Below are 27,165 nucleotides of genomic sequence, written 5' to 3'. Positions count from 1 at the left end.
AAGGATAGATCCAGTAGGGAGCGGGCCTGGGTCTTGTGGGGGACGGAGTGGTCGAAGGGGAAATGGGTTTGGCGGTGTCCAGCCTCCCCTCCCCGGGCAGTGGCGGGGGTGGGTGGGGAGCTGAACATGGCGGCGGCGGTGAGGCTCCCACGGGGCCCGGGGCGCCCCCTGACCGGCTGCCGCCCCCACCGGGCGGTGCTATGTCCCCGCAGGAATCGGAAAGGATGGCCGGGGCCGGAGTCCAGCACCACCCCCCGGGCGCTGCCGGAGCCACCACGGCCGCCTCTACCGCAGCCACGGCAGCCTCAGCCACAGCCGCCGCCGCTGCCGGCCCCGCCGGTCCGGGAGATGAGTCGTCGGATAGCGAGGCGGAGCACGAGGGGCCGCAGAAACTGATACGGAAAGTGTCCACGTCGGGGCAGATCCGGAGCAAGGTGAGGGTGCGTGTTTGCACGTTCTTTGAGCGCGTGCTTGCGGGGCGAGGGCGCGGGGAGAGGGGGAAGGGGATGTAGAGGAAGGGGTTTAGGGGCCACGCGGGCCAACTAGGCTGCGGGCCTGGCCCGCGGGCTCCGGAGCATCTGCGCCTGAGAGCCCAGAGGCAGCTGGAAAGTAGGAGGGGAGGACACGAGCACTTGGAGGACCTGGGACTGGGAAAGAAAAGGAGGAGGAGACCTGGGGGAAAGGCCAGGGGAGGGGCGTGTGCGTAAAGAGTGGGCGAGCTCCGAGGGGCGGGGTTGGCAGCCTCTGAAAAGACCGAGGTAAAGGGGCGTGGGAAAAAGAAAGTTAGCGCTCTGCGGCATGTTCCCTCTTTGGGCTGAACGGCTTGCATTTTTCCACGTGTGAGAGGCCAGCAGTCTAACGTCAACCAAGTTGGTGAAGCAGTGGCTCTCTGTGCAAAGAGCGGAGGGCAGCAGAGCGGAGTACAGCAGCAGCAAAGTCCACCTTCCCTTTTCCTACCCAGGCCTGGCTTTACCCCCTTCTCCCTCTCAGGGAGGGGGAAGATTCACTCTCTGGCTCTTTTTGATCGCTACAGCCTCTTGGGATCGAGCCACAGCAGGGACTGGCCGGTGGTAAAGACTCTTAGCAGTTAAAACGGAAACCTGCGGTAAAAGCAGCTGTCCTCGGTTTTTGTCCCATGGATTTCAGAGTAGTGAAGCAAGGGGAGCATCTGTCCCAATAAACTGTGTAAAAAACCAGCCAATTCTTTATGCTGCACGGGGAGTAGGTGTGTGTGCTGCTCTGCCCATTTTGAAGTCATCATTCAGGCATGTATGAGGATTGTTTGCTTTGAAGATGCCTGAGACATTTATTGGAAGTTGACTCAATTTCAGGGTTTGTTCATAAAGGGAAAAGCCAGTATGGTGTGTGCTTGTGTTACGTATGTATCAAATTTAGTCAGAGAGGATTGTTTAAAATAGTCTCTTTTTCTTTTATCCTATGGGTGAGACCAGCATTGGAACAATTAACACCTTTAACAAAAGGCCTCCAATTGATGCTGGGTGGAGATTGTTGTGTAAATTGGTGCTTAAACCGAGAAGACTGGTGTCATAAAATAGAGTGCACTGTGTTAGCCACCTTATGTTGTCCTCTAAAATAATTACAAATGAATCCATTAAAAAGTTAAACGAGCTGTTGCATCTGTTAAACGATCAAAAATATTTTACACAGGTTTGTTCTTACCAATTTGTTCTGGTTAATATCTTGTGATGATTTCTGATTGTTTGATATTTGACATTTTGAGAGGCAGCCTGCCTTATTGGATCTAACTGTTACCTTGAAATCTGGAAGAGTTTGGTTCACATCGTGCCTCTGATATATTCTAGCTGTGAGATGGTGGGCCAGTCACTTAAGCTCCTTGCCCCAAGCACTTCTCTAAAATTTTATTCCTGACCTTCCAGATGGGAGTTTACATACTGAATATCCTGTACCTAGGTGACTTGCTGAAATTCACAAGCCTTTCTCTCAGTTTTTGATAGTTTTGATTGTTTTTTAAGGCTTATACTGGTAGGATTTTGAACTTTAGGTATAAATTAGGAAGGAACGTTTCACAACAAAATGAAACATTCTGTTAAAAATGAAAATGTTTAAACTATTAAGGTTAAGCAAAATATGCCCTTCCTTAAATTGAGAATTTACGTATTTAAGAAATATATTTTTGTAATAATGTATATAGTGATCTTATTGATTTTAGGATATTAATTGGGCATTTGTTCTAGAGGAAAGAATAGTTAGAACATTCATGAATTATCCTGTTTACAAGTAATCTAATTTTTTAGTAAATACATTTTGCTGGGTTTGGGTCTTTAATGGTCCTTAGCAGTGAAGCTTCTTTTGGATTTCACAAATAGTATTGTTTTTGTAATTAATTTTATTAGTAACCAAGTTCTCTCAACATTTTCATATGTCAGCACCTGTGATCCAAGTTCAAAGCTTACTTAAACCTTTTGTTAATAATCTCGGAAGGGCTGCAAAGGATTTCTAGGATGTCCAGAGTTGGAATCCTACTGTAGACACCAGTTGTGTGACTGGGAAAGACATTTAATCTCTTTCAACCATCAGCTGTAAAATGGTCTGTAAAATTGTGGTAATAATAGCTTCCACATCACCGGGTTGTTGTCAGGTTCCACTTAAGATAACATGTAAAGCACTTAGCAAACCTTAAAAGTTCTTTAGAAATGATGGCTATTATGCTAACCAATCATGGTTACTTACCTCCTGTATTCTGGAGGAGCTGTCCTATAGGAAGAGCTGGCTTCAGGACATACCCCAAATTCCACAGTTTCAACAGAGCTTCATTTCCTCTTATTACAATAAAACCCAAAAGATATAACAGCTCATTGACAGGTCTGCAAAGGTTAGAATACCTATGAAACCTTTACTTCCTCCTTAAGTTCCCTGTTCTGGAGCAATGGACAGCATATTAACAAATATTTGCTGCATACTGGGAAGCTGTCAAAGATTTATGTTTTGACATTGACACTAATCTCCAGTATGAACTGAGGAGGAATTTATCACTCAGCTTGTTCTGACATGAACTTGCTTTTTGCTTGACCTTATTACAAAATATCTCTGATGTCCTCTTCCCAACCCCAGTTTCTTTTAGCAGTGAGCAGATGCAAAGCAAGTCAGTTTGAGTTCAGTGATGCAATACTACATTGTATGTTTGAAGATTAGTTTGCTTTTCTATTTTATAAACTGCAAATATATATATATATATTTTCCTTATGTCTAAAGTAGTTTAAAATAATTTAATTCAAAATTTACAGTCTTGGATTTTTTTTTCTTTTTAAGAAAAAGAAGTATTTGTGGTAATCAAGTAGATAGTATTTTTACTTTGTTTTAGACTATAGGTTTGCAAAGCCTCATTAGTGTCTAGTTTAAATAGCCTGAGCAAAATTTTGAAGACTGAGACTCCCAATTATTAACTTGTTTGAAGTGTAAGCAAATGCGTGTCTATAATTTTTAATGTGCTAATTATTCTCTGGTATTGACAATAATAATACCAATTTTATGAAAACCTTTAAAGTTTACAACTTGATTTTTTCTCAAGGTAACCTTTTGAGGAAGGTAGTGTAAATGTTATCTCTAGTTTGCAGATGAGGAAAGTGAGGTTTTGGTTGTGCACCCCAAGGCCTGATCCTAGATCCTAGATCTTTCCCTAGCCAGTGTATGGTGTAATTTGGACATCAGTGAAGAACACAGTGAATTGTAACATTTTTGCACTGGGTGTGACTGCTATCTTTTTAGTAAATGCCTGGGGAGAAGATCTGGCATGATCTTAAAGTTAACAAGGAATTATATAATCCTCAATTACATTATATCTTTTCTTTTTCTGGCCTCATACTTGTTTGTGTTCTCTCTCTCTCTCCCACTCCCTCTCTCTCTCTGTCTCTCTGTCTCTCTCTCCCTCTCTCTCCCTCTCCCTCTCTCTCTCTCTCTCTCTCCCCCTCCCCCCCTCCCTGCCTCCCCCTCTCCCTCCCCCCCCCCATTCTATTCTCTACAATGCCCTAGTCATAGGACAATAGGACCATAGATTTAGAGCTGGAAGAGATCCAAATGATCATAAGAGTATGACCCCCTCATTTTACAAGTGAGCAAACTGAGACCCAGGCAAGTTATTTATTTGCCCAAGGTCACATAGTTAATAAAGTGTCAGAGTTCAGAATCAAACCCAGGTCTTCTGACACCAAATCCAGTATTCTTTGCATTGGACGCAGTCTTCCCTTCCTTTATCTATATACTTTTTTCCTCTTCTTTTTCTCCCTCTCTCATCCACCTCCCCTCCCCACCATGATTTTAGATTGTAAACTGATGATTATGGTACAGTTTATATCCCAGCCCTACTGTCAACAAACAGTGCTCAGGAATTCAGATAAGTAGAATCTCAGGAAGTCACATCAGATATCCAGGATACAAACAACAGATAATCTTACAGCTGCCTCAGCTCTTGGATATGGCAGTTTCCCACAGAGAGAAAAAGAAGTCAGTCACTGAGCTGGAAGGTGATGAGAGAGCTGCTGATTTAGGGAACCTAACATGGGGCAGTTAAGATGACTGCCAATCAAGTCCTCTCTTCTTCCTTCATCTTTTTCTAGCTATTCTAGTCTTCTCTGTTTCCTGTGGTAGGGCTCTTCTGACCCTTCCTCTTTTAGAAGGTCTATTATTCATTTTAAGCTCCTCCCATTTTACACATAACTTCACAGAGATTTACCAGAGAGAAATCCTTTGGAATAATGTTGAAATTACCCCATTGTTCTCCGTTTGCCTTCCTTTAGATGTGCAGGATAATCAGACTTCCTCCCTAACATTGTTGGTCAAATACAAATACAGGTGGATTTGTGTTCTGTGTTGTAGTTAATGTACTGAAATCTGCCTATTTACAAAGAGATGTTCTTGTCTTTGGATGGTTGGATGGCTTAAAAAAAAAGACCGCTTAAATCTGAAGACCTTTTAGGGCTGTCCTAAAGCATTACGGACTTCAGTTTAGCCAAGTAGCATAGATGATCCCTTCCCTATGGGATTTCAATTCGCTTTTCAATCATGAAAGACCCTTGAGACAAAGTTCTTTAAGTATACACAATTCATAAGTAACATCTAAAAGTTTATTGTATTCTACATAAATCAAGGCAGAGGTAACTTATTTTTATTACTTTAACTCTTTTTCAAAAAACATTGAAACCTCAGGTCTTTTAAAATGACCCTAAATGGTTCTTCAAATGTGGATATGCTTTAATATTAAACATTGTAAGAATATAGAAAAATTTAGAATAGTAATTACATTAAATTACCAGTATAAAAGGATTATGTTGGGACAGGATATCTGTTGGCTGACAACAGTCATGGAGCATTACTCCAAGTGCTTTAAAGAGCTAAGCAAATATGCTATTTATTTAAGATCAAAGTCCATCTCTTAAGAACCATATTAGATCAGAAGTTCTCAAAGTGTAGTCTGTAGAACCCAAGACCTTTTTAGAGAGTCCTGCTTTTTGCTTTTTCAACTACATATCTGTGTGAGGCAGGATTTTCTTCATACACTTCATTTAAAACAACACCTTGAATGCAGAAGCAGATATGAGGATCCAGTTTGTTGCTACTAGGCCAGATTTTTTTTAATCTTTTGTGCCTTCAGGAACACCCAGTGACGCTGTTGGTAGGGAGGGATTAAAGTGGTACAAGAGGGGGGAGGGGAAAGGGAGGGAAAGAGGGAGGAGGTGGGGAGGGGGAGAGGTGAGGAATAGGAGAATGTCACAGGCCTTTTATTTAGTTGTATCAGAATATCAACCTTTACTTAATTTTTCTAATGCTTTCCTGCTAATCTTCATCTTTTTGTAGGACAATGATACTTCATTTTTCTAACGTCACTAGGGAAAGAGACGTTATTACATAACTGGGTTATTTAAAGGACAAAATAAAACAAAATTTAACTCCTTTTGATGGAAACTACCATAAAATGTGGTATACACTTAACTGTTCTTATAAACAACATGCTGAACATAATTCAGTCTTTGGGACATACATGTATATATGCATATGCGTATATATACACATATACACACATATACACCCCATAGTTTTTATTTCCTGCTGTAAGTTGTTAATTCTGGTGGTATGACTATTAAAGGTCATCCTTTTCTTTTTTAATAGCTACTGATGCAAATTTGTTGTCTGTAGTTTGAGGAATCAGATAACTATATTTGTTAAATTTGAATGTGCATAAAACTGTATGTGCGCTAAGGCAGCTCTGGACCTGGAGTCAGAATGCCTATGTCCAGTTCAAATTCATTCATTAGCTGCATGACTCTGGGCAATACACTTAAACCTCTGTTTGAATCAGTTTCATCTTTAAAATGGGCACAAAAATGGCACCTACCTCCAAGGGTTGTTAGGAGGATCAAATGAGATACGGTGTTTGTCAAATGCTTTGCAAACCTTAAATTTCTACATACATTGTTATCATTATGCTTATACTTATCCTTATTATTATTAAGAAATAAGCTCTTGACTTAACTATGTGAGCCTCTTCTTCAGAATTAGATGCTAAACTTTAATTAATTGGCTCTTTGGAGGATTTCGGTAACCTGCGGACCCCTTTTGCCACATTTTAGGGTTCATTTCTGCTAGGCAGAAAACTTACCTTCTCAGTAAGTGGGGATGTTATATTTACTGAGCATCTCTAGGGCCCTAGGTGTTGAATAACAGAGCATATGAAAATGCAGGCCTTGGTTTTAGGGCTTTAAATACAGTCTTAAATTCATTTAAAAAAACACCCGTCTTCATAGAACATTTATTTTTAACTTGGTTTACGTATTTGCTTCTGTTGTGTGAACTAAATTTAGACTGGGAACTATAGTCCTTGATGGATAATATATAGCATATTGTGTTTATGAAACCTAGATTACTTCCATGTTGGTTACAAATTAAAAGTGATCTCTACACTATAATTAAAGGTTAGAGCCCTGTTAAATTGTTAAGACTTTATTTTGTATATAAGTGAGCACATTATTTCAAGCTGTTTAATTTTAGATGGATCCTTCTCATTTTGTTTCAATGTTCTTGTGTGTTTGTTGTTATAATGGAGACATAAGAAAATGATATAGTAAAGAACACCAGAGATCCGATGTGATGGCTTTCAGGTAGAACCTTTCATTCCTGTTGGACTTACTTCACTTATGCTGTGAATGTTTGTATAGGTCTACCTATAAAAATTAATAGATAGGTTTTCTAAGAATAGATCCATGACAAAGACCTTGCTGTGAAACTTCGATGAAATTTTACAAACCTTATAGGACTTTCAGTTATTATCATTACTTATTACAATTATTATTATAATTTTCTCAGCTTAAATCCCACCTTATGTAAGTAAGGTAAGAGACCTTGCCTGTCCTTCCCTCTTTCCCCTCCATGCTAGTGTCTTTCTTCAGGAATTACCCTTCATCGACTCTATATATGTTGTATGTACAGAGTCGTTTGTATATTTTCTCTTCCATTAGATTGTGAGCTTCTTGGGGGCAAGGATGTATTTTTTTGCTTTTCTTTGTATCCTTAATGTTTAATGCACTGCAAGTGTTTAATAAATGCTTAGTGTTGATTGATTCCCTGGGCAAATTTGTAATTAGTTGTTGATTACTGAGAGTTTTCCCCTCCTCTGAGTGGCTATTTACATAATCAGTTTAAATACACTTTTATCTTGATTCTTTGACTTTAAAATCTAGTAATCATTGTTGATGGTGTTTTTATTTAGTACACTATGCACCTTTTTTGGCATGTATAATTAAGCATTAGTTAGACAATACTCTTTGTTGGAATTGCTGGGATTCGTTTGTGTACAGTGTGCTTTTAAGTTTTCTCTTTCTTTAGTAATGATTTTTCAAGCTACAGTCAACTCTCACTTTTATGAATGGGCTGTGTTCCACATGTTCATGTGTATCAGTTATGTGGAATTTGAAAAGTAATGTCCCATAAAAACAACATTATCCATAGGGGTAAAGTTCTCAGGTCAGCGTCTCCGAAAAAGTCTTTGTAACTCACCCTTATTGTTCAGTCATTTTCAGTCATGTCTGAGCCTTCATGATTCCTTTTGGAATTTTCTTGATAAAGTTACTGGAATGGTTTGCCATTTCCTTCTCCAGCTTATTTTACAGATAAGGAAACTGAGGCAAACAAGGTTAAGTGATTTGCCTAGGGTCACAGCTAGTAAATTTCTGAGGCCAGATTTGAACTCAGGGAAGATGAATCTTCCTGACTCTGGGCCTGGTGCTCTAGCCACTGCATCACTTAGCTGCCCATATAACTCATGGCACATTTAAAATACGACAGTGTGCCAATCAGAACCAGAGAGTATAACTCTATGTGTAACAAATGCGAGTTTATGGTTTCAATTTTGGATTTCATGGCTTTGTATCTTTAAGTCCTGGATTGAGATTAAGGACTCCCTCTACCCTTCCTCGCTCTGGACAGTGGAAGCAATCACTTGAAAGTCTAAATCGCTAATGGTATAGCACCTGCGGATAGTAAGCCAGGGCTTTCAGTGGAATAAGAATTTAAGGGTATGGTGAGGGTTGTGGAGAGAAGATCGAGTGAAGGATCATGAGATCATCAATTTAAAGGTATCTGGGACTTTCAGGTTTATGTAGACCAGTCTCCTCATTTTTATAGATGAGGTAACTAAGATACAGAAAAGTTAAGTGACTTGCCCAAGGTCACACTGGAAAAGTGGGTCCAGGTCCTCTTACTCCAATCCAGGACTCCTCACAGTGGGCCCTCCTTCCTCCCCTAAGTAATGAACTTTGAGAAAAATAGAGCCTCCTGCTGCTATAAATCCATAGAAATACTTAAGAGCCTCAATGGATTCCTCCTTTCTTTTCTTCTGGTGGGCCTACCTCTTCCTTGGTAGTAGACATCTCTCTAGAATTTTCTTCTTCTTAGGCTCATAATCTTTCTTTAATTTGTTTTAATGATGCCTTTGTGTATACATAAGTCAGTAAAACCACCCCCAGGGGCTCTTCTTCCCCCTCACCTTTCCTTTAGACAAAATCAATTAAATAAACAAAAACATCATCACTTACCTTGTGTAGAGAGAGGAGGTATTTTAGTAATTCTTCTCTGGGACCTTCACTTTTCCTGTTTCTCATGGTTGAAATCATGTATTTTGTTCTCTTGATCCTACTTATTTTACTTTGTGTCATTTCATACCTATTTTCCCATGATTCTCTGAATTCCTCATATTTGTTATTTCTTGTTGACCAATGCCATCCCATTCCCATTCTCAACAATTTTTTCACCCATTCACCAGTCGAGAAATACCTGATCTGTTGCCACTGCTTTGCTATCACAAGGAGCTCAGCTATGAATGTTTTGGTATATAGAGGACCTTTGTTTCTGTCTTCAACTTTCTTGGGGTATATGCTTAATAGTGTAATTGTTGGATCAAAGGTCATTTGGAAAATATACATGATATATGTGTGTATATTATATATATGTATACCTGTGTACATTTACACACATGTACATTTACACACACACACATACACATATTTATGAGATTTTATTTCAAACCATTAGAGATTTCTATTTGAAACGCTTCTGATGTAGTTCCAAATTGAAATCTCTAGTGGTCTGATCACTTTGTAAAAATACCAACAGTTGTCCCTCAGTGTGCTTCTATTCCCACAGTCATTCCAATACTGATTACTCCCACCTTTTTCTCAGTATTGGCGGGGGTGGGGTAAGGGTGGGATTTGGTAGTGGGGATGGTGGTGGTGGGGGTGGAACAACAGATACATAAGTACAAATTACATACAAAGTAAATAATAAGTAATTTTTTTTGGAGGATGGAGATTACAAACAAAATTAAGGAAGACTTCTGTATTGGTGATCAAGATGGGCTCTTAGCACTTATTCAACCAAGTGCCCTTGAAGAGTTTTGGCCTTTATCTCCTTGATTAAAGGTAACTAAGGTGGGGCTCCAGGTGGGGCCCATGAAGGGAGGTCTGATTATATTTTCACTCCCAAGTAGGCCCAAAACCCCTAGTGATTAGGTTCTAAGTCAATGTGGGTGTGAAGCCCTCAAGGTCCTAGGGGGAGGTGCTAACTCCAGAGCCAATAGTAAGAGCTTAAGTTCTGGTCCCTCAGATGACTTTTGATGACGGCTAAAGAGTGCAGAAAAAGAGAAGACAGATCCATTTGCTTAGGGCGCTTACTCTTGGCAGTGTGCTGATGTGGAGATTCTGGGCAGCTGTAGTTAAGAGCCCTCCAGCTTATAAACCCGGATGTTTGGACTTTGTTAAACTCTGGTAACTATGCATTGAAATTTGAATCCGACAGGGTCTCTCTGTTGATGTTTGTATTTGCTCTGAAGTTCAGGGTGCTGGCATTTTCCCCTGAACTAAGCAAATGATATTTGTATGCTGGATTAAAGTAAGATTGTTAACCCCTTAATGTTGCTTTCCTTAGTAAAGCAGATCAAAAGAACCTAGGCTTGCAGTGTTCTGTGAGCTGGTCGTTGTTGGTTTAACACCCCCATAGCAGCTGTTAGCTGAATTGTTGAAACAACTTCTCTAAGAGAAGTCTTGAACAGAGTCTTGAAAGGGATGGAGAAATAGAAGTGCGGAGAAGCAAGCATATTAGAGGTAGGAAAAACCCTCCGAAGTGGTGTGGGGAACATTAGTGGAATGATACGCAGAGAGGTTAGTAAGCAGGCCATTTTGGTGTGACTGTAGTGTGCAAGGGAGAGTAATGTGAAATCATTCTAGAAATCTAGGTTAGAACTAGATTGTAAAGGACTTTAAATGATGAAGAGAGGAGCTGTATTTTATCCTAGAAGCCAAAAGAAATGACAGAGTTCATAAAGATGGAGGATGGGGGGAGGTGACATGGTCGCACTTTATGCTTTAGGGATATTGATTTGGCATCTATGTGGAGGATAAGTATAGAGACTGGAGGCAGAGAGACCAATGAGGAGGCTATTGCAATACTCCAGATAACAGGTTCTGAGAGTCTGAATTAGATTGATGATGTAGAGAAAGGGTATGGATGTGAGAGGTGTTATGGAGGTTAAATTGACCAGACTTGGCAAATTGATATAGGGGGGTTAGATGGTGAAGGGGATGATTCTAAGATTGTGGACTTGAGTGACCAGAAGAATTGTGGTGCCCACTGCAGAAATAAGCAAGTTAGGAGGAGAAGTAGGTTTTGAGAGGAAGATGATAATTTACTTTTTGGCCATGCTGAGTTCAAGGTATCTGTTATGAAAGTCCAGGTAGACATGTACAGTAGGCAGTTGGTGGTGTAGGAATGGAGATCTGGAAAGAGGGGAGGGTTGGATACATTGATTTTAGAATCATCTGAATTAAGATAATTGAATCCACAAGAGCTGATGAGATTATCAAGTGATCGTATATAGAGAGAAGAGGTGAAAAGTCCTGGAGATTCAAGTCTAAACCCTGGGGTGCACTTGTGTCTAGAGGGAAGAATGGGATTATGATCCGGATAGGAGACTGAGAAGGTGGTTTAGTTAGGCCAAAAGGTTGGAGGGGAGACAGGTGAGAACTGGCAATGTCATGAAAACTCACAGAGGGTTTTTAGGGTGGAAGCAGGTAGTCAACAGTGTCAAAAGCGTTAAAGAAGCCAAGAGGAATGAAGTTGGAGAAGAGGCCATTGGATTCAGTAGTTAAGAATTCATTGTTAACTTTGCGGAGAGCAGTTTAAATCCAGCAGTAGGATTGGAGGCTGGATAGCAAGGGGTTCATAAGGGAATAGGATGTGAGGAATGGAAGCCAGCTAATATAGAAAGCTTTCTCAGAAGTTTGACAGTGAAACAGAAGACAGGTATGGGATAACAACTTTTGAGGGAATGGAAGAGTCAAGGGACCTTTTTAAGTATAGTCAAAATCTGGGCATGTTTGTAGGTAATAGGAAAGGAGTCAAATAGTTAAAAGAGAGATTGAATATTAGGAAGAGGTCTATTAAAGAAGCAAGCTTCCTTGTCATTGAGATGGCAGGTTGTGGGATCCAGGGTACTACTAGAAGTGACAGTCTTCAAAGCCCCCTCTTTGTCAGAGACTGGAGCAAAGGAAGAGAAAACAGGAGATGATAATGAGCTTATTTGAGGCATATAATTGGGGACAAGAGGGAGCTTATAGCTTCAGTTTTCCCAGTGAAGTATGATCCAAGGTTCTCTGTTCAGATGAAGGAGTTTTTAGCCTTTTTTTGGTGAAGCCTGTGGCTCTTTTCTCAGCCTATTTTTTTTTAAAAAAATGTAGACAATAAAATATATAGGATCACAAAGAAAGCCAGTTATACTGAAATACTATCTATACCATGTTTTATATGTGTACATGTTTTCTCCTTGGTAAAATGTAAGTTCTTTGAGAGCTGCTTTTTTGTCTTTGTATCTGAAGTGCTTGGCTCATAGTAGGTGCTTAATAAATACTTGTCGATAGATAGATTGATTGATTGATTCCTGTGTATACCTGCATTGTAGGTAAGTATAGATTATGGAAACTAAGATAGGTAAAGCAAGATGTTTGTAGGGATTTCTACATGTAAATTGAAGTTTGTAAATATAGAGGTGGGTGTTGGGGAGAAGAGGAAGACTATTATACATGTACTATACTTCTTAAGAAAAGAGGGACAATTGATCCGGGTGCCAGCTGAGAATAGCCCCCAGGATCTAGAATATCTGAATAGTGGAAACATCAAAGGAGAAGAGGTTGCTAAATGATGGTGATTGGGAAGAGTCTGGAAGTGACATTGAGAGGAAGAAGCATGCTTACTCCTCTTCCTGGTCCACTCTGTCTTATGGAAGGCACTGATGATGGTCTAGGGGAAGGAATGAGTATATCCAGTGTTGTAGGATTCAGTGCCTTCTGGAGAGAGCCAGGGTTCATCAAAAGGAATGCCAGGGAAACAGTTTTGATATAGGGGAATTTGTTAATGCAACAGGATTAAAGCCACAATGGAGGGGTAGGATAGAGTGGGGTAGGAGCTTGAGAGGAGTAGAGATGATATGGATTGGCATTAAGGGAAGGAGCAATGGTGATGAGGGAAGGGAACTTTGGCCTCAGCAGAATGCCAGGCTGAATCACAGAGATTCTGGGTGGAGCCCTGGGTAGCAGATTATCAAGCCCTTAACGATGAAAGTGGAATAATAAAGAAACAATCAATTATCAACTGTATTTGGAGAATTAATTGTAGCACTTGCTTGAAAACTGGTCTATATTTTCATGTCGGCAAGTTTAAAAAGTCTGGTTTTCTTTAGTATTGTGCCCTCTTGTGTTTGTGAAAACATTCACATGTATCTTATCAGGGTGTTTCGTTTATTGCATAAATTTGCCTTCTTTGTTGGTTCGATATTTTTCAGAACTTTAAATCCGGCTTTTCTAGTCTTTGGAAGTAATAGTTTTTGTTTTGAAAAAGGGATACTTGGTATGAAAATATTGGCTGCAATTTTAGTGGAAAAGAAAGCCAGCTAAGACATTTTAGGGACTAAAATTACTTGTTTGAAAAAGGTTTAATATGGGGAAAAAAATCTTTATAGGCAGCTAGCTCTCCTTAGTTAGCTTTTCAAAGAAATCTGTTGACCCCAGTTTTGTATGGTGAGATTGTTGTATTTAAAAGGTCAAATAGTATATTTTGCAAATGTGTTTAAATAATTTTTCCATTTTGCCTGTTAAGCCATATTTGATAAAAGAAAGAGTTTGAGTTAATTTTATTTTTAGCCAGTCAAAGAATGAAAATGATAGCTTTCCCTATAGCACCACAATAAGGGTTTTTTATTTACATGATAAAAACAGGATAGGGAAGTGAATGAATGAGAAGGGATGTCCTTTATATTAATATTCACTTTAGGATGTCGTTTTGGTCCTCTTTGAGAATGAAGGACGACAACCAAAGCAACCAACCAACCAACCAGCACTTTAGGAAACATCTCCGACATTTTTAGACAGATTTCTGCAATTCAGTTTGGTCAGTCATTTGGTGATTACTAATTCTCATTCTATGATCTTAAAGGATTAGAAAGTCATTTGACAATGACAAATCAACCACTTCATCCCACTTTTTCTATTGTGGCAACAGGGGAAGTAAAGAATTTATTCTGCTGGGCCAAAAGAGGGAATTTTGTTGTGAGGTATAAGCTGATGAAGGGGGTAGATAAGAGAAAGATAAATGAAAGAAGAAGAGGAAGTGGTTTGCTTATCTAACAAGTAGGTTCTTGGTAACAAAGTTACTTTTGCTAATCTTGGAGTTTTCTAGTCACGTTTTGGGAAAAACCCCTTTTCTAATATTTATCCATTTTGAGCTTTCTCTAATAATTAAGTTGGAAATAGATTTTGGGTTTCTGGGACAAATAAAAAACCTGAGAGACAGTTTCTGCATAATTAATAAGCAATCAATTATTTATTTATTAAAAATAATAACTTCTCTCAGTTTCTCTAATAACTAAATTGGAGACAGAAAATATCTTTGCATTTAATTTCCAAGTTATGCTTCTTAATTTCCAAGGTATGCTTGTTTTTCTCATAAGAGCAGCATTTTGATGGTCCTTACAGACTCTTTCTCCCCTAATTTCTCCCCAGGCACAGTGCCTGGCATATAGTAAGCCTTAATAAATGTTTTTTCATTCATTACTATCGCTAGAGCTTAGCACAATGCCTTATATGCAGTAGGTGCTTTTTAAAAGTTTGTCAAGGTAAATTAAATTATAAACTTTCTCAACTAAGTAGAATTGTAATCTCAAAGAAAATTTAATAACGTAAAGCTTTAGGATTAAAAAAAGTCTGTGTGGGCTCACATAAAGTTAACTATTTTGATAACTCCCTAATGAGAAATAAGCTCTACTATTTTGGGGCCGATGATGAATATGTCTAAAAGGTCCTTTAGTCTGGGGATCAAAATAAACTTCAACCAATCCTGATTGGATTCCTATGAAAAGACAGTCCTTAGACTAGTGGTCAGGAGCAGGAGAAAGCCAGGAGTTACTCTCTCTAGTTATTGGTGTTACCTCCCTGTTCAGTAAACCCCAGTGTCTCCCTGTTACCTCCAGATAAAATATAAAATCTTCTGTGTGACTTTAAAAGCCATTCATCACCTGGCCCCTTCCTACCTGTCCATTATTCTTAGCTTTTACTTCCCCTTTCCTACACCAGCTTCTTTGCTATTCTTTGCATAGACACTCTGAGCATAACATTTTCACTGTCTGTCCCCCATGCCTGGAATTCTCTCCCTTCTCTTGGCTTCCTGGGCTTCTTTCTCTCAGCTAAAATCCCACCTTCTGCAAGAAGCCTTTCCTATCCTCCTTAATGTTAGTGCCTTCCCTCTGCAATTCCTTCTAATTTATGTGGCATATATCTTATTTTTAATGTAGTTGTTTGCCTACCATTTTCCTTCTTATTCCCCTTTCTCCCTCTACCTGCTCCTCCCCCTGCCATTGGTGAGCTCCTTGAGAGCAGGGGTTGTTTTGGCCTTTCTTTGTAGCCCTCCTCACTTAGCGTAGTGCCTGCCATACAGTAGGCACTTAATAACTTGTTGACTTGACAACCTCTCAGAACGGTAGGATGGTGGTTTGTCATTTGTATGGGGCCAGATATATGTTTAATCTTATCCAACATATCATATTCTGTTTGGATCACTCTTGTAAATATATTAGCCATTTCAAGTGGCAACAACCTGTGTTCTACCTGTGACTGTATAATATTGTCGCTGTTAAGCCATTAATTTGCACTGACCTCTTTTGTGTTATCTGGTAAATGAAGAATTTTATATTTTTATATTCTCATTGGTTGAATATCACCCTGTTTGTACTTAATTATTTTTATCTGCTATCCTTAAAACACTTAGTTTTACAAAGTGATTTATAATTCTTATATAATGTTGATTGGGGGGGCAGCTATAAGTGTTAGAGCATGAAGGGATTTTCTGGAACATCTGGGCCAACTCCTTCATTTTATAGGTAAGGAAACTGAAGTCCCAAGAGTGATTTATGCAGGCTAATACATATGTGAGTGGCATAACACAGGTTCAAACCCAATACTCTGACCCCATACAGAGGGTTGTTTTTTGCTATATCATGTTATATTCTGTTTTTTGATTTTTTTTGTTTTTTTTTGAAGGGGGAAGGCAGGGCAATTGGGGTTAAGTGACTTGCCCAAGGTCACACAGCTAGTGTGTCAAGTGACTGAGGCCTCTTTTGAACTCAGGTCCTCCTGACTCCAGGGTGGGTACTCTACCCACTGCGCCACCTAACTGCCTCATATTCTGTTTTTTGGATACTGCCATGGGATTAGAGCTTGAGGACCACAGGGGTCCTCTCGTCGAATTAATGAAGTATTAATGTTCAGACATTTGTGTAAAGCTGAAATGAAAATAAATATAAAATTTCATATATTTGTTTAGATATATGTAAGCTTCGTGTCAGAGGCACCTATCTTTTAAAATATTTAAGTAGCAGGAGACACAAAAAACTTTGTCCTTTGTTGTCAGTTTGGTGGTATTGGCAAAGAAATCTGGTTGAAATAAATTTACAGATGTATTATTTGGGAGAGCCGGCTTGAAAGCTAGAAAGACCTCTGTTCCAGTGTAGCCAAGGCTGTGTGACCCGGGGCAAGTGATTTAATCCTTCCCTGTGCTTGGGGTAACTCCACAGGACTGTTAAGAGCTAGTGTCGAATGCCTTGGTAGAGAGGATTTGTTTAGCCAGGAATTCCAGATCGATGAAATCATAGGACTATTCCCTGACCAAATTGTGGCTGTTAGAGTTGTTGTTGTCGTTATCATTAATTTTGAAGAGGGTTGGGATTTTTTTAGGGGCATAGAAATATATATAGTACTAGGTAAAATTTTAGTCTGTAAATTTAGGTATACTTTTTGTATTCTCTTTGAACCTTTGTGGATGCAAGATTAAACTTTATAACAATATTTTCCAATATTTGTCTCTTTGAATTAAAAAGAAATAACAACCTAAGTTGAAACTTGAAAACCAAGTGATTGGATAAACTTCCTTCAGTAATGATTAGACTTCAATGGACTGGGACTTTCCCATTAATTAAACTACCAGTAACTTATATGTCAATCTAGTTAATAGCACATTGAAACATCAAACAAATCATACCTGGAATTTGGGTGGTTCTTGGGCTCCCTTGTTTTATGCTTTATTGATAATTCTTTGATCAATGAGATTTGACTCATTTACATTTCTGTACGTAATTCTGTGTATCCCATGTATAAAATATCAGTGACATATATCAGAATTAAAGTATGTTTATTTGGCAGTTTTTTCAGTTATCATTTTGTTTGAAAGGTCAGAATGACCTACTACAAATTCAAAATAAGATATATTAGATGCCTTTTATGGTGTGCCACATTTGGTCAGATATCTATTCCTGTAACAGTTGTGGAAGAAATATATGAATTAAGTTCATTTCAACATTTACAAAGTGCCAATGCGTGCAGGGTACTATGGCTGGCACTAAATATACAGATGAATAATATATGGTCCTTGCCTTCAAGGATTATTATAATCTATTAGGGAAAATAGAATTTGCACACAAACAGCTCCAAATAATCCATATTAGAATGTGACAACATGTGACTAAAGTATTTGAGTGATCTGAGGAAGGAGAGAAGACATAGAGTAAGACGTGTTTGAAGGGAATTGGAGGTGGATCTCCAAAAAGGTCATAGATTTCAATAGATTTTATTTTAATTTAAACTTTACACAAATGCCTGAACATTAATACTTCAGAATGGTAGTAGTTTAAAGCTACATGAATGGTTCTTGAATGGTAGATGTCAGGAAGGAGACCTTTTACAATAAGGAGAGCATTCCATGCATAGACAACATGAACAAAGACAGCAAGAGAGTGTTCTGTGGTGGAGAGAGGGCCAGACTGGGAAACAGAAAGATCTCAGTTTAAATTCTGCCTCTGACACCCTGTGACTCTGGTTAAGTCACTTCATCTGAATGAATCTTAGGGTTCTCATCTTTAAAACAAGAGAATTGGACTAGACGGTCTCCAAAGCCCCTTCTGGCTCTAACTCTATGAACCTGCGACAGTAAAGGATGGATGTGAGTACTTGAAGTAGCTTAGTTTGCCTGAAATATCCACAGAAGGGAATCATATGAAATAAGCCTGGAAAAGTAAGATGGTGCCAGATTATGAAGGGCCTTAGATGCCGGGCTAAGAAATTTGAACCTTCTTCATTACAGAACTATGGAAGGGTTTGAGCAGAGGAATGCTATGATGTAAAGGCTGGCCTGGAGGGGGAGAGAATAGATGTTATTGCAGTAGTATAATCAGGTATTGTTGAGGTCCTGGTGGCATTAGGAAGGGCAAGGAGATAGGCAATGATTATTCACCAACCATCCGTTAAGTGCCTCCCATATGATGGATGCTATACCAGGTGCTGGGGTTAGAAAGGTAAAAATGAAACCACTTCCACCATCAAAAAGCTTTTTAGGCCAGGGAATGGCACAGATAACAGTACAAAATACATGCATAGTAAGGAACAGGGATAGGACCTATAATTTCCTTGGTATAGGGAGCTCTTGGTGAGGAACGTCCTCTTCTAGTGCAGGTCAGCACCATCTCTGCAACTCAAAATCTAGAACAATGAGAGGTTATGTGACTTGAGCTAGATCATGCAGTCAGTATTTGTCAGAGACAAATCTGTCTGCTTTCTCTCTACCATGCCATACTACTTCTTAAGGAAATATGAAGTCATCCTTTGGGGTAGCAGCTGGAGGAAGGTCAGAGAAGGCTTCATGTGGGAGGTGGCATTTGAGCCAAGATTGAAAGGGAACTAGGGTTTCAAAGAGGCAAAGATGAGGAGTGAGTGCAAGCAAGGGGGCCCCCCAGTGAAAAGGAGAAGAGTGAAGGGAGATGGAATGTTACATAAGAGGAAGTAAGTTGTGCTCTGTGGTACATGTGAAGGGGAACAATGTGTTATAAGCCTGGGGAGGTAGGTTCATGCCTGAATCCCAAAGGGCTTTACGTGTTCAACAAAGGAATGAATATTTTGGCCTGGAAGTTTGTCCTAGAATTCTTCTTTAGATAGTTACTTCCTCTGTGACATCCCAAAACATTAGTGATAGCAAAGAAATAACTGTTCCTATGTCCCTCCTCCCAATACTTTAAACATTTTTGGTGTGTAATAGGAAAGTAATTTGTGAAATCTTTAGAAATTCCTTGTTCTCTTCAGTTGTGTTTCAGTTGCTTCGCAGTTGGTGCTAACGAATGGAAGAAACTACTGTAGAAAAGTAATTGTTGCAGGAGAAGTAAAATCTGTAACAAGACATTACAATACTATGCACTTCATTTCTGTTGACTTAATAAATCAGGTTATGTTGGTTTACTTAAGGAATTTGAGTGCACGGTCTCATGGCCTGTCCCAATGGGACATTCCTTAGCTTTGTGCTTGACCAGCAGTGACCTGAGCCAATGTTTTTGTTGACAATCCTTTCTCCAACCTTGTCCCACCCTCCATTCACACAAATGTCTCCAGTAGTGAAGTCATCTCCCTCAGGTACCTAGTGCCTCTAAACTTCCCAGGGCTTCACCACCCCATGTAGCATTCTGCATGTTTTTCTTAAACTCTGCTTCCCCTCTCTCTCAGTCTCCCATAGGCTTACTTGGGCTGCGGGGTGACACAGTGAATAAAGTGCTAGACTTGGAATCAGAAATACCTCAGTTTGAGTCCAGCCTTGAATACTGGCTAGTTGTGTGATCTCAGGTGAGTCACATAAGCATTCTGTGCCTCCATTTCCTTATCTATAAAATGGGGCAAATGCTAGCGCCTGCTTCACATAGTTGTTGTGAGGATCAAATTGATAATACTTTATACAACACTTTATAAACCTTAAGGCATTATGTAAACATTATTATCCCATCTTTATCATAAGGCTATGCTTCCCATGTTTTCTCTACTGCCTTAGTGCAGTAGAAATTTTGGAATAATTGCAATTATCACCTTCTTGTCCGGAGCATTGTTTCAGCTCGTTATTTCACTGTTTGTCTTTAAACTAAAAAAAACCCAACTATCTTTTAAAAAAAATTACAAACATGACAAACACAAACAAACATGAACATTTCTTTATGCCAAGAACAGAAAAGGATTATATATGACACCTTGAATTTCTATTATGTGCAGCTTGTTTTTATTATTATATAATAAATTTAAAACCACCAGTTAAATCTTAAAGAACAAGGGATTAGTGCTGTTCCAAAGTGCTGGATCAAAGTGAGTAAGAAGCCTAGAAACTAACGATGATACCATTTGAGTAGCTGCAAATTAGAAGGCAGCTTAGAGAGATATTTCTTTCAAGCTGGAATTGTTTAAGAAATTTATTTTAAAAAATTTAATCAAGATGTTTCTTACTTTAATTTACTTTAATTACCATAAAATGATATTCTGGGTTGAAAATATTTGTAAATCTGAGGTATAATGGATATGACAGTTTTAAAAATGGATTAGAAACTGAATCTAACCTATTCATCAGTGATCTCCAGAATGTTTATAATTTTCAGTTGGGTTACTATTTTATACTCTATGCCAGTTTTGAATGAAAACCAATGAAGTAAATTACAACATCTTCGCTGACCTTGATAATTCAAGATTGCTGTCAGAAGTTTACACTCAAATGAGGAGTCATGAGCACCCGTGGGCCTTGTTCCTGTGAGTGGTTGAGGTCAACTAAAGATATAGAAGTTGTAGTTGATAAACTGGAAGGCTAGGTTGTTCAGATGAACATCAGTGTGCATTATTATTGTTATATATTATTATGGAAACTTGGAGTAGAGAGGAAAACTATGAAAACCGGGTATCCAACTCCTTGAATGAGTGCCAGAAGATAGAAAGGCTGTAAGATTAAGGTTAGGAGAGCTAGGTAAAAGGGGAGTTCCTAAACAATTGACTAAGATTCTAGAGGGCACAATGGAAGGGGTAGGAGAGTAATTGACTGGGATGAAAGCATGTGAGGGGAAGGAGAAAGGAAGGTAGAAGACTATGCATGGGAAATAAACCTTGGAATCAGCGCATTTAATGCCATTTATTTAAAATTCAGTTTCTCAGATTTTAGGCTACTTGAGGGCAGGGACTGTTTTACTTACTTTGCATTCCTCTTTGGGCCCAGAGTAGAATCTTTCTCAAAGCAGATGCACAACAAATATTTGCTGAATTGAATTTATTTACTTGAAAAGTAATTAGAAATAATTCTTTATTGCTTTGTGTAGATGTGGAGAGGTATGTGCCATATGCTTTATTTAGCTGAAACTTTTCACTTCGGTCTAAACATAAAAGTGAAAATTAGTTCCCTTAAAAACAGACCTTTCCCTTCTCTTCCTTCGTATTTTTGGATACATCATCTAAGTGTTTGTCTGTTTTAGTGTTATTTTAAATTTAGATTCTAAGCTAATGATAAGGTCTTTTGCATTCAGTTTTTGTTCAATGTGATGCTCTCTGTGCTTGTGAGTATATAATATATGTAGTGGGGATGTGAATCTTTAACATTGTGCAAGATTGTAACCCTGTTCCCACTTTTGTGTCCTAGGAGCCCATGTAGGAAAAAGTTAGCTCTACCTTTTCTCTCACTTTATTTCCCATGCTTTTTCAGTCTGAGAAGAAGCGGGTAATTTTCATGGCTTGGCTCAGTTGCTACAGAAGAGGTGGGGAACAAATGATATGGAAATATGAAGCACTTGCCAAAACCCAGCCTGGGTTTACCCCCACCACCTCTCTTCTCCATTGCTATTCAAATGCTACTTCATGGCCGAGGAGAAATCATACAAAGATGATGGGTTTAATGCAAACGCATATTATCTAATCTCACCTGGGTGCTGACTCCTGCAAGGAAATCTTTTTTATGATTATACTCCCCTCAGTGGCTATTCAAACCTTCTCTCTTTTCTTATGTCTTCTATACCGTCCCCTCCTGGTCCTCATCAGCAGAGGACAATAACTACTTTACTGAGAAAACAGAACTCAACCTCCCTGCCCCACCAAACCCATCAGCCCCTTTACCCTTCTACACTTCAAAAGTTCTCTTCATTATTTCTCATTCTCTCCTTTGCTGCAGCCTCTAAGAAAGAGATGGTCCTTCTTGTCAACACCAGCCCACTGTATGTGCCCTTGACCCTGTGACCTCCTGTCTTCTCTTGGAGCTTGCTTCTTCACTTATCTCACTGACATCTTTAATATCTATCTACTGCTTTTCTTTACTTTTTTTTTTACAAACATGTTCAGGTTTCATCCATCGTTTAAAAATATTTTTATTCTGAATTTGAATACTGAAAAAAGAGAGAATACCTTCATATGTGCAGTACAACACAAAAAGATTGTATATTAAACTGTCAATCTCCATTTCATGCTGCTTGCTATAAAAAAGAATTCCACACATTATTTCAAAAACTCTTCTGCTTATCTGTTATTACTTTCAAACTTCCTTCCATTTCCTTTTGTGCGTTAAAAACAACTGTTTCAATGGCTCTCTTTTTGGTGGCACTCCTATTGCTGCCCCTTCATTTAAAAAATGGAAAGAAAAGGAAGCCTTGTAACAAATAAGCAAAATCAACCTAAGTGAATCTACATTGTGACCGTGTCCAAAAATATTATTTTTTCTATACCTTGAGTCTATCACCTCTCTGGCAAAGATAGGTAATCTGCTTCATCGTGTATTCTCCGAGACATTCTCTGAGATCATTGCAATGATAAGATTTCTCTAGTCTTTCAGAGTTGTTTTTCTTGGTTATTCTCATTTCACTCTATATCAGCTCATATAGCCCAAGGTTGAATGAAATTATCTCTTTTGTTTTGCGGCATGATAATGTTCTGCTACATTCATATATCACATATCAGAATTTGTTCAACCATTCTCCACTCGAGTAAGAAATAATCTAAGGCACCCCATTAGGTTCTAGTTCTTTTCTTTGCCCCTTCCCCCCTGTAACAGTAAGGCAGTAATAACAATGTAGATGATAATTGTCAAAATTCCTATGTGGTTCTGTATCGCAAAGTATACAAGACTCTCCCTGTAGAAGGTAGAAGAAGTAAACCATTTATTCAGACACCAGAAAAACAGATCCCACAAGCCATTTATCCAGTCCATCACAGCAGTAAAACATTCCGCACACAATATCACAACCTCGAGCCTCGCCATCCCAAAATCTCTCTGGCCCCCTGCTGGGGTCTTCCCCAAAGACAAACTCAGAGTACAGCTAAGTCAGCCAGTTCAGTTCTAACCATCACAAGGGCGGCCATTAGCAGCCATAACTGCTCGCTCTCTCTCTCTCCCTCTCTCCCTCTCTCCCTCTCTCTCTCTTTCTCTCTCTCTCTCTCTCTCTCTCTCTCTCTCTCTGTCAGCATTTCCTGTGACATAACTTTCTTTTCCTGCCAGGAAGCTCCTCCCACCACATATGTCTTAGGCTTACTGTGACCTAAGCAGGTCGCATGGCCAATGGCGTGGGAAAGATCTTCAGATCTAAATTGCTACTACACCCCTATTCTTTCTTCAGGACCAGGAAGCTTGTTTTGCTTGTTACTTTTCTTCATGGTATTAGAATTTATTTAGAGCCCATACTGTACCCCATCCACCCCACTTCTTTCCCTGTTGAGTTTGATGTATCTCTACATCAAACTGTGTGTGTCATCCAGAAATGGCAAGTTGCCCTTCTTTCTCCCTCTCACATCAGTCTGTCTCCTTCCTCTATCTCTCCTCCCTTAAATAACCATAATACAACCCCCCAGGACCTCTGATTTTCTTATTTAACTCCCTCAATATGCTTTGAAGATACTAAGGTTCTGCAGGAATACTTGTTTCTTCTTCCCCTTTTAGATGTTAGCATTACATCATCCTAAGTTCTTTCCAATTGCTGAATTAAATTTACCTTTCTAGATTTCTCTGGATTCTTATACTTACATTTTAAAGTTCTTACTCAGCTCTCATTTTGTCCTCAGAAATGCTTGAAATTCAATGAAAGATATTCCTTCCACCCCCACTGCCCCACTGTAGGGTGATACTCAGTGTTGTAGGGTAAGTTATTCTTGGTTGTAAGCCTGTATCTTTTGCCTTTTGAAATATTGTATTCCCAGAGCACTGGAATACCTAGGTGGCACAGTGGATAGAGTGTTGAGTCTGGAGCCAGGAAGGTCATCTTCCTGAGTTCAAATCCAGGTCAGATACTTGCTAGCTGTGTGACCCCAGGTAAGTCACTTAACCCTATTTGCCTCAGTTTCCTTACCTATAAAGTGAGCCAGAGAAGGAAATGACAAATCACTCCAATAACTTTGCCAAGAAAACCCCAAATGGTGTCACAAAGAGTCAGACATGACTGAAAAGTGACTAAATAACAATAAAAATTCCTAGAACTCCTCTTGTTTTAGTAGAAGCTGCCAAGTCTTATGTGATCTAGACTGTAATTCCCTGGTATTTGAACTGCTTCTTTCTGAGTGGTTGCAGCATTTTTAATTTGATAGAGGAGCTCTGGATTTTTTCTGTGCCTTTTCTGGGACTTTTCCTTTGAGAATTTATATTGCATAAATCTAGAAGGGATAGGCATATCTTTGGGTGACAGAATTGGGCCCCAAAAATATCTTAACAGGCTAAAACGATTGGATCAATCTAATAAGATGAATCTGAACAAGGATAAACATGAAGTCCCATGCCTTGATTTCAGAAAATCAGATGTACAGTCTGAGGATGGGATAAATGTGACTTCTCCCATAATAGTTCATTTGAAAAAGACCTGTAGATTTTAGTAAAATACAAGGTGTATATGAATTAAATATGACTTGGAAGCCAGAAGAGCTAACTTGATCCTTTTAAAAATACAATTTTGGAATTTATTTACTTATTTTAATAATTTTCTTTTTAAATTTTGAGTTGCAGATTTTCTCGCTCCCCCCCCCCACCAAGAAGACAAGCAACATGATATCATTTATACTTGTGAAATCATGCAAAACGTATTTCCATATTAGCCATATTTTTAAAGCAAGAAAAATAAAGAAAGTAGGAAAATTACACTTCAGTTTGAATGCAGAGTTCATCAGTTTTCTCTCTGGAGATGAATAGCACTTTTTCCTTATTAGTCCTTTGGAATTAGCTTGGATCATTGTGTTGATCAGAGTAGCCAAGTCTTTCACAGTTGATCATCATTACAGCATTGTTGTTCCTGTGCACAATGATCTTCTAACTTTTCTCTCTTCACTTTGCATCAGTTCATATAGGTCTTGCCATGTTTTTTCTGAAACTACCCCCCGCCCCGTTACTTCCCACAGCTCATCACAATTATATGCCATAACTTGTTCATCCATTCCCCAATTGATGAGCATCCCCTCAATTTCCAATCCTTTGCCATGAAAAAAAGAACTACTATAAATATTTTTGCCCATATGGTTCCTTTTCCTTTGACCTCTTTGGGATACAGACCTAGTAGTGGTATTGCTGGATTAAAAGGTTTGCACATTTTTATAGCCTTTTGGGCCTAGTTCCAAGTTGTTCTCCGGAATGGTGGTATCAGTTTGCTACTCCACCAACAATTCATTCAGGCTTTTTCTGTGCTGTTGTTTTCAGAGCTAGTTCTGGGCATCTGTGAGTTTTTGGTCTTTCCAAGGTGGTGGATCCTGAGAGATGTGTGATCACTGCTCTCCTGGTCTATACTCTGGTATTTACCCAGGAAGGGCCCCCAGGTCTCCTGCAGCCACAAGTACCAACACTCTCTTTGCCTTGGAACTCAGACCAGGACCCCCTGCTCCCTTGTGACTGACCCCCAGCACTCCTCTCCAGCCTGGAACTGCAGTCAGTGCCAGATGCACCCAATGCCTTGGCTGACCCCCTTACCATCTATGGGCTGAGAACTCCTGAAGCTGCTGATGCTGCCGCCACCATTGCTGCTGCCCAGAGTGTGGGCTCCAGACAGGCTTGCACCTGAGTGTCATATACTTCTCCCATCAACTTCCTAAGTTTTCTGAGGCCAGAAAAATGTCTCACTCTGATCTTTTGTTGGCTCTGCCACTCCAGATGTGATTTGAGGTGTTATTTGAGGTGTTGAGAGAGTTCAGTGGGGTTACCTCTAATCCAACCTCTTAGCTCCCCTTAAGTTGATCTTAATGTGAATTAATGGAAGCACAGTATCTAGAACCAGGAAGGTGGTTGTCTCATTACAATCTGCCCCGGTCAGACCATAGCTGGAGCATTGTGTCAAGTTTTGGTAAGCACTATGCAGGAAGGACATTGACAAATCATAGCACATCTGGAAGATAATCAGGATCATTATGGCACTCAACAATCATATCACATTAAACTTACCCTTGAAATTTAAAGAATCTTTTTGGTTTTTTTTTAAAGTAGAATATAATGGGTCCATCACCTTCCCTGTTGCAGAAGGCTACTATTAATACGAACTAAAATTAAATTAACATTTCCAGCTGCCATGTCTTACTGTTGACTTGGTCTCTTACAGATTGCCTAGTTTCTAACGTACAACTAAAGACTCATATTTCCTACACTCTAATAAGATTATTTGTTTGACTTTGCCTGGCCTATTGGCTGTACAAGGGGACTTTTTGAGTTCTTGGTATTTTTTTAAAAATCACCAGCATGTCGTCTTGGCCTTTTAATAAGTTATTTTAAAATGGCCTTCAGGTTTACTGAAGACCTTAAAATTCCTGCCTTTTAGATTTTGGCTTTCTGATGTCTGCATTTTGTTACAATTCTCTTTTCTAAAACCAAATAATCAAATTTATGTTACATATAAAAGGTAAAGTTACAAGCATGACGAGTTCCAAAAATTCATTTGTCAATCTTCCCTATCCTCTTTTAAAACTTGGATAATATGTTCCCACTTAAATAATGTTATTAATGGTACCTAATTACTCAAGCTAGTTCACAAAACCTTTTTAGTCGTGATGAATTAAATTATTATCCATTGCAGTGAGCAGTAGTTGATACTGTTATTAGCACTGAAAAAACCTTAGTATTGTAACTTAAAAAAGAAAGTAAAATTAAATAATAATAACTTTAAAAGTTTTTATATTAGATGTTCAAAGAATAGCTGATTCAGTTACAGAAAAATGGGATAATACAGGCACATTCTGAAGGGAATATAGTACACTTTTTAAAAAGATTCAGTGGTTAATGAACTAGTTCTTTAGTATGTCTAATTTTAATGAAAAATTT

At 39.0% G+C, this 27,165-nt stretch overlaps 1 protein-coding gene across 3 annotated transcripts in view; it reads left to right on the top strand.

Annotated features, from left to right (window-relative positions):
- Positions 1–212: 212 nt before the first annotated feature.
- DGKH (diacylglycerol kinase eta) overlaps positions 213–27,165 on the top strand; it is a 205,511-nt gene continuing 178,558 nt past the window's right edge. For 2 of the 3 annotated variants that reach the window (XM_036755358.1, XM_036755359.1), the window contains exon 1: positions 213–434. In XM_036755358.1, coding sequence (XP_036611253.1) covers positions 225–434 — 210 coding nt within the window. In that variant the 5' untranslated portion in view covers positions 213–224. Of the gene's footprint in view, positions 441–27,165 lie in introns of all 3 variants that reach the window. The other variant, XM_036755357.1, reaches the window with a different exon arrangement.

Source organism: Trichosurus vulpecula, chromosome 4 (assembly GCF_011100635.1).
Source record: "Trichosurus vulpecula isolate mTriVul1 chromosome 4, mTriVul1.pri, whole genome shotgun sequence".
NCBI classification, from domain to species: domain Eukaryota; kingdom Metazoa; phylum Chordata; class Mammalia; order Diprotodontia; family Phalangeridae; genus Trichosurus; species Trichosurus vulpecula.
Note: the sequence above shows the minus strand (reverse complement) of the source record. Positions and strands in the feature narration are given on the sequence as shown.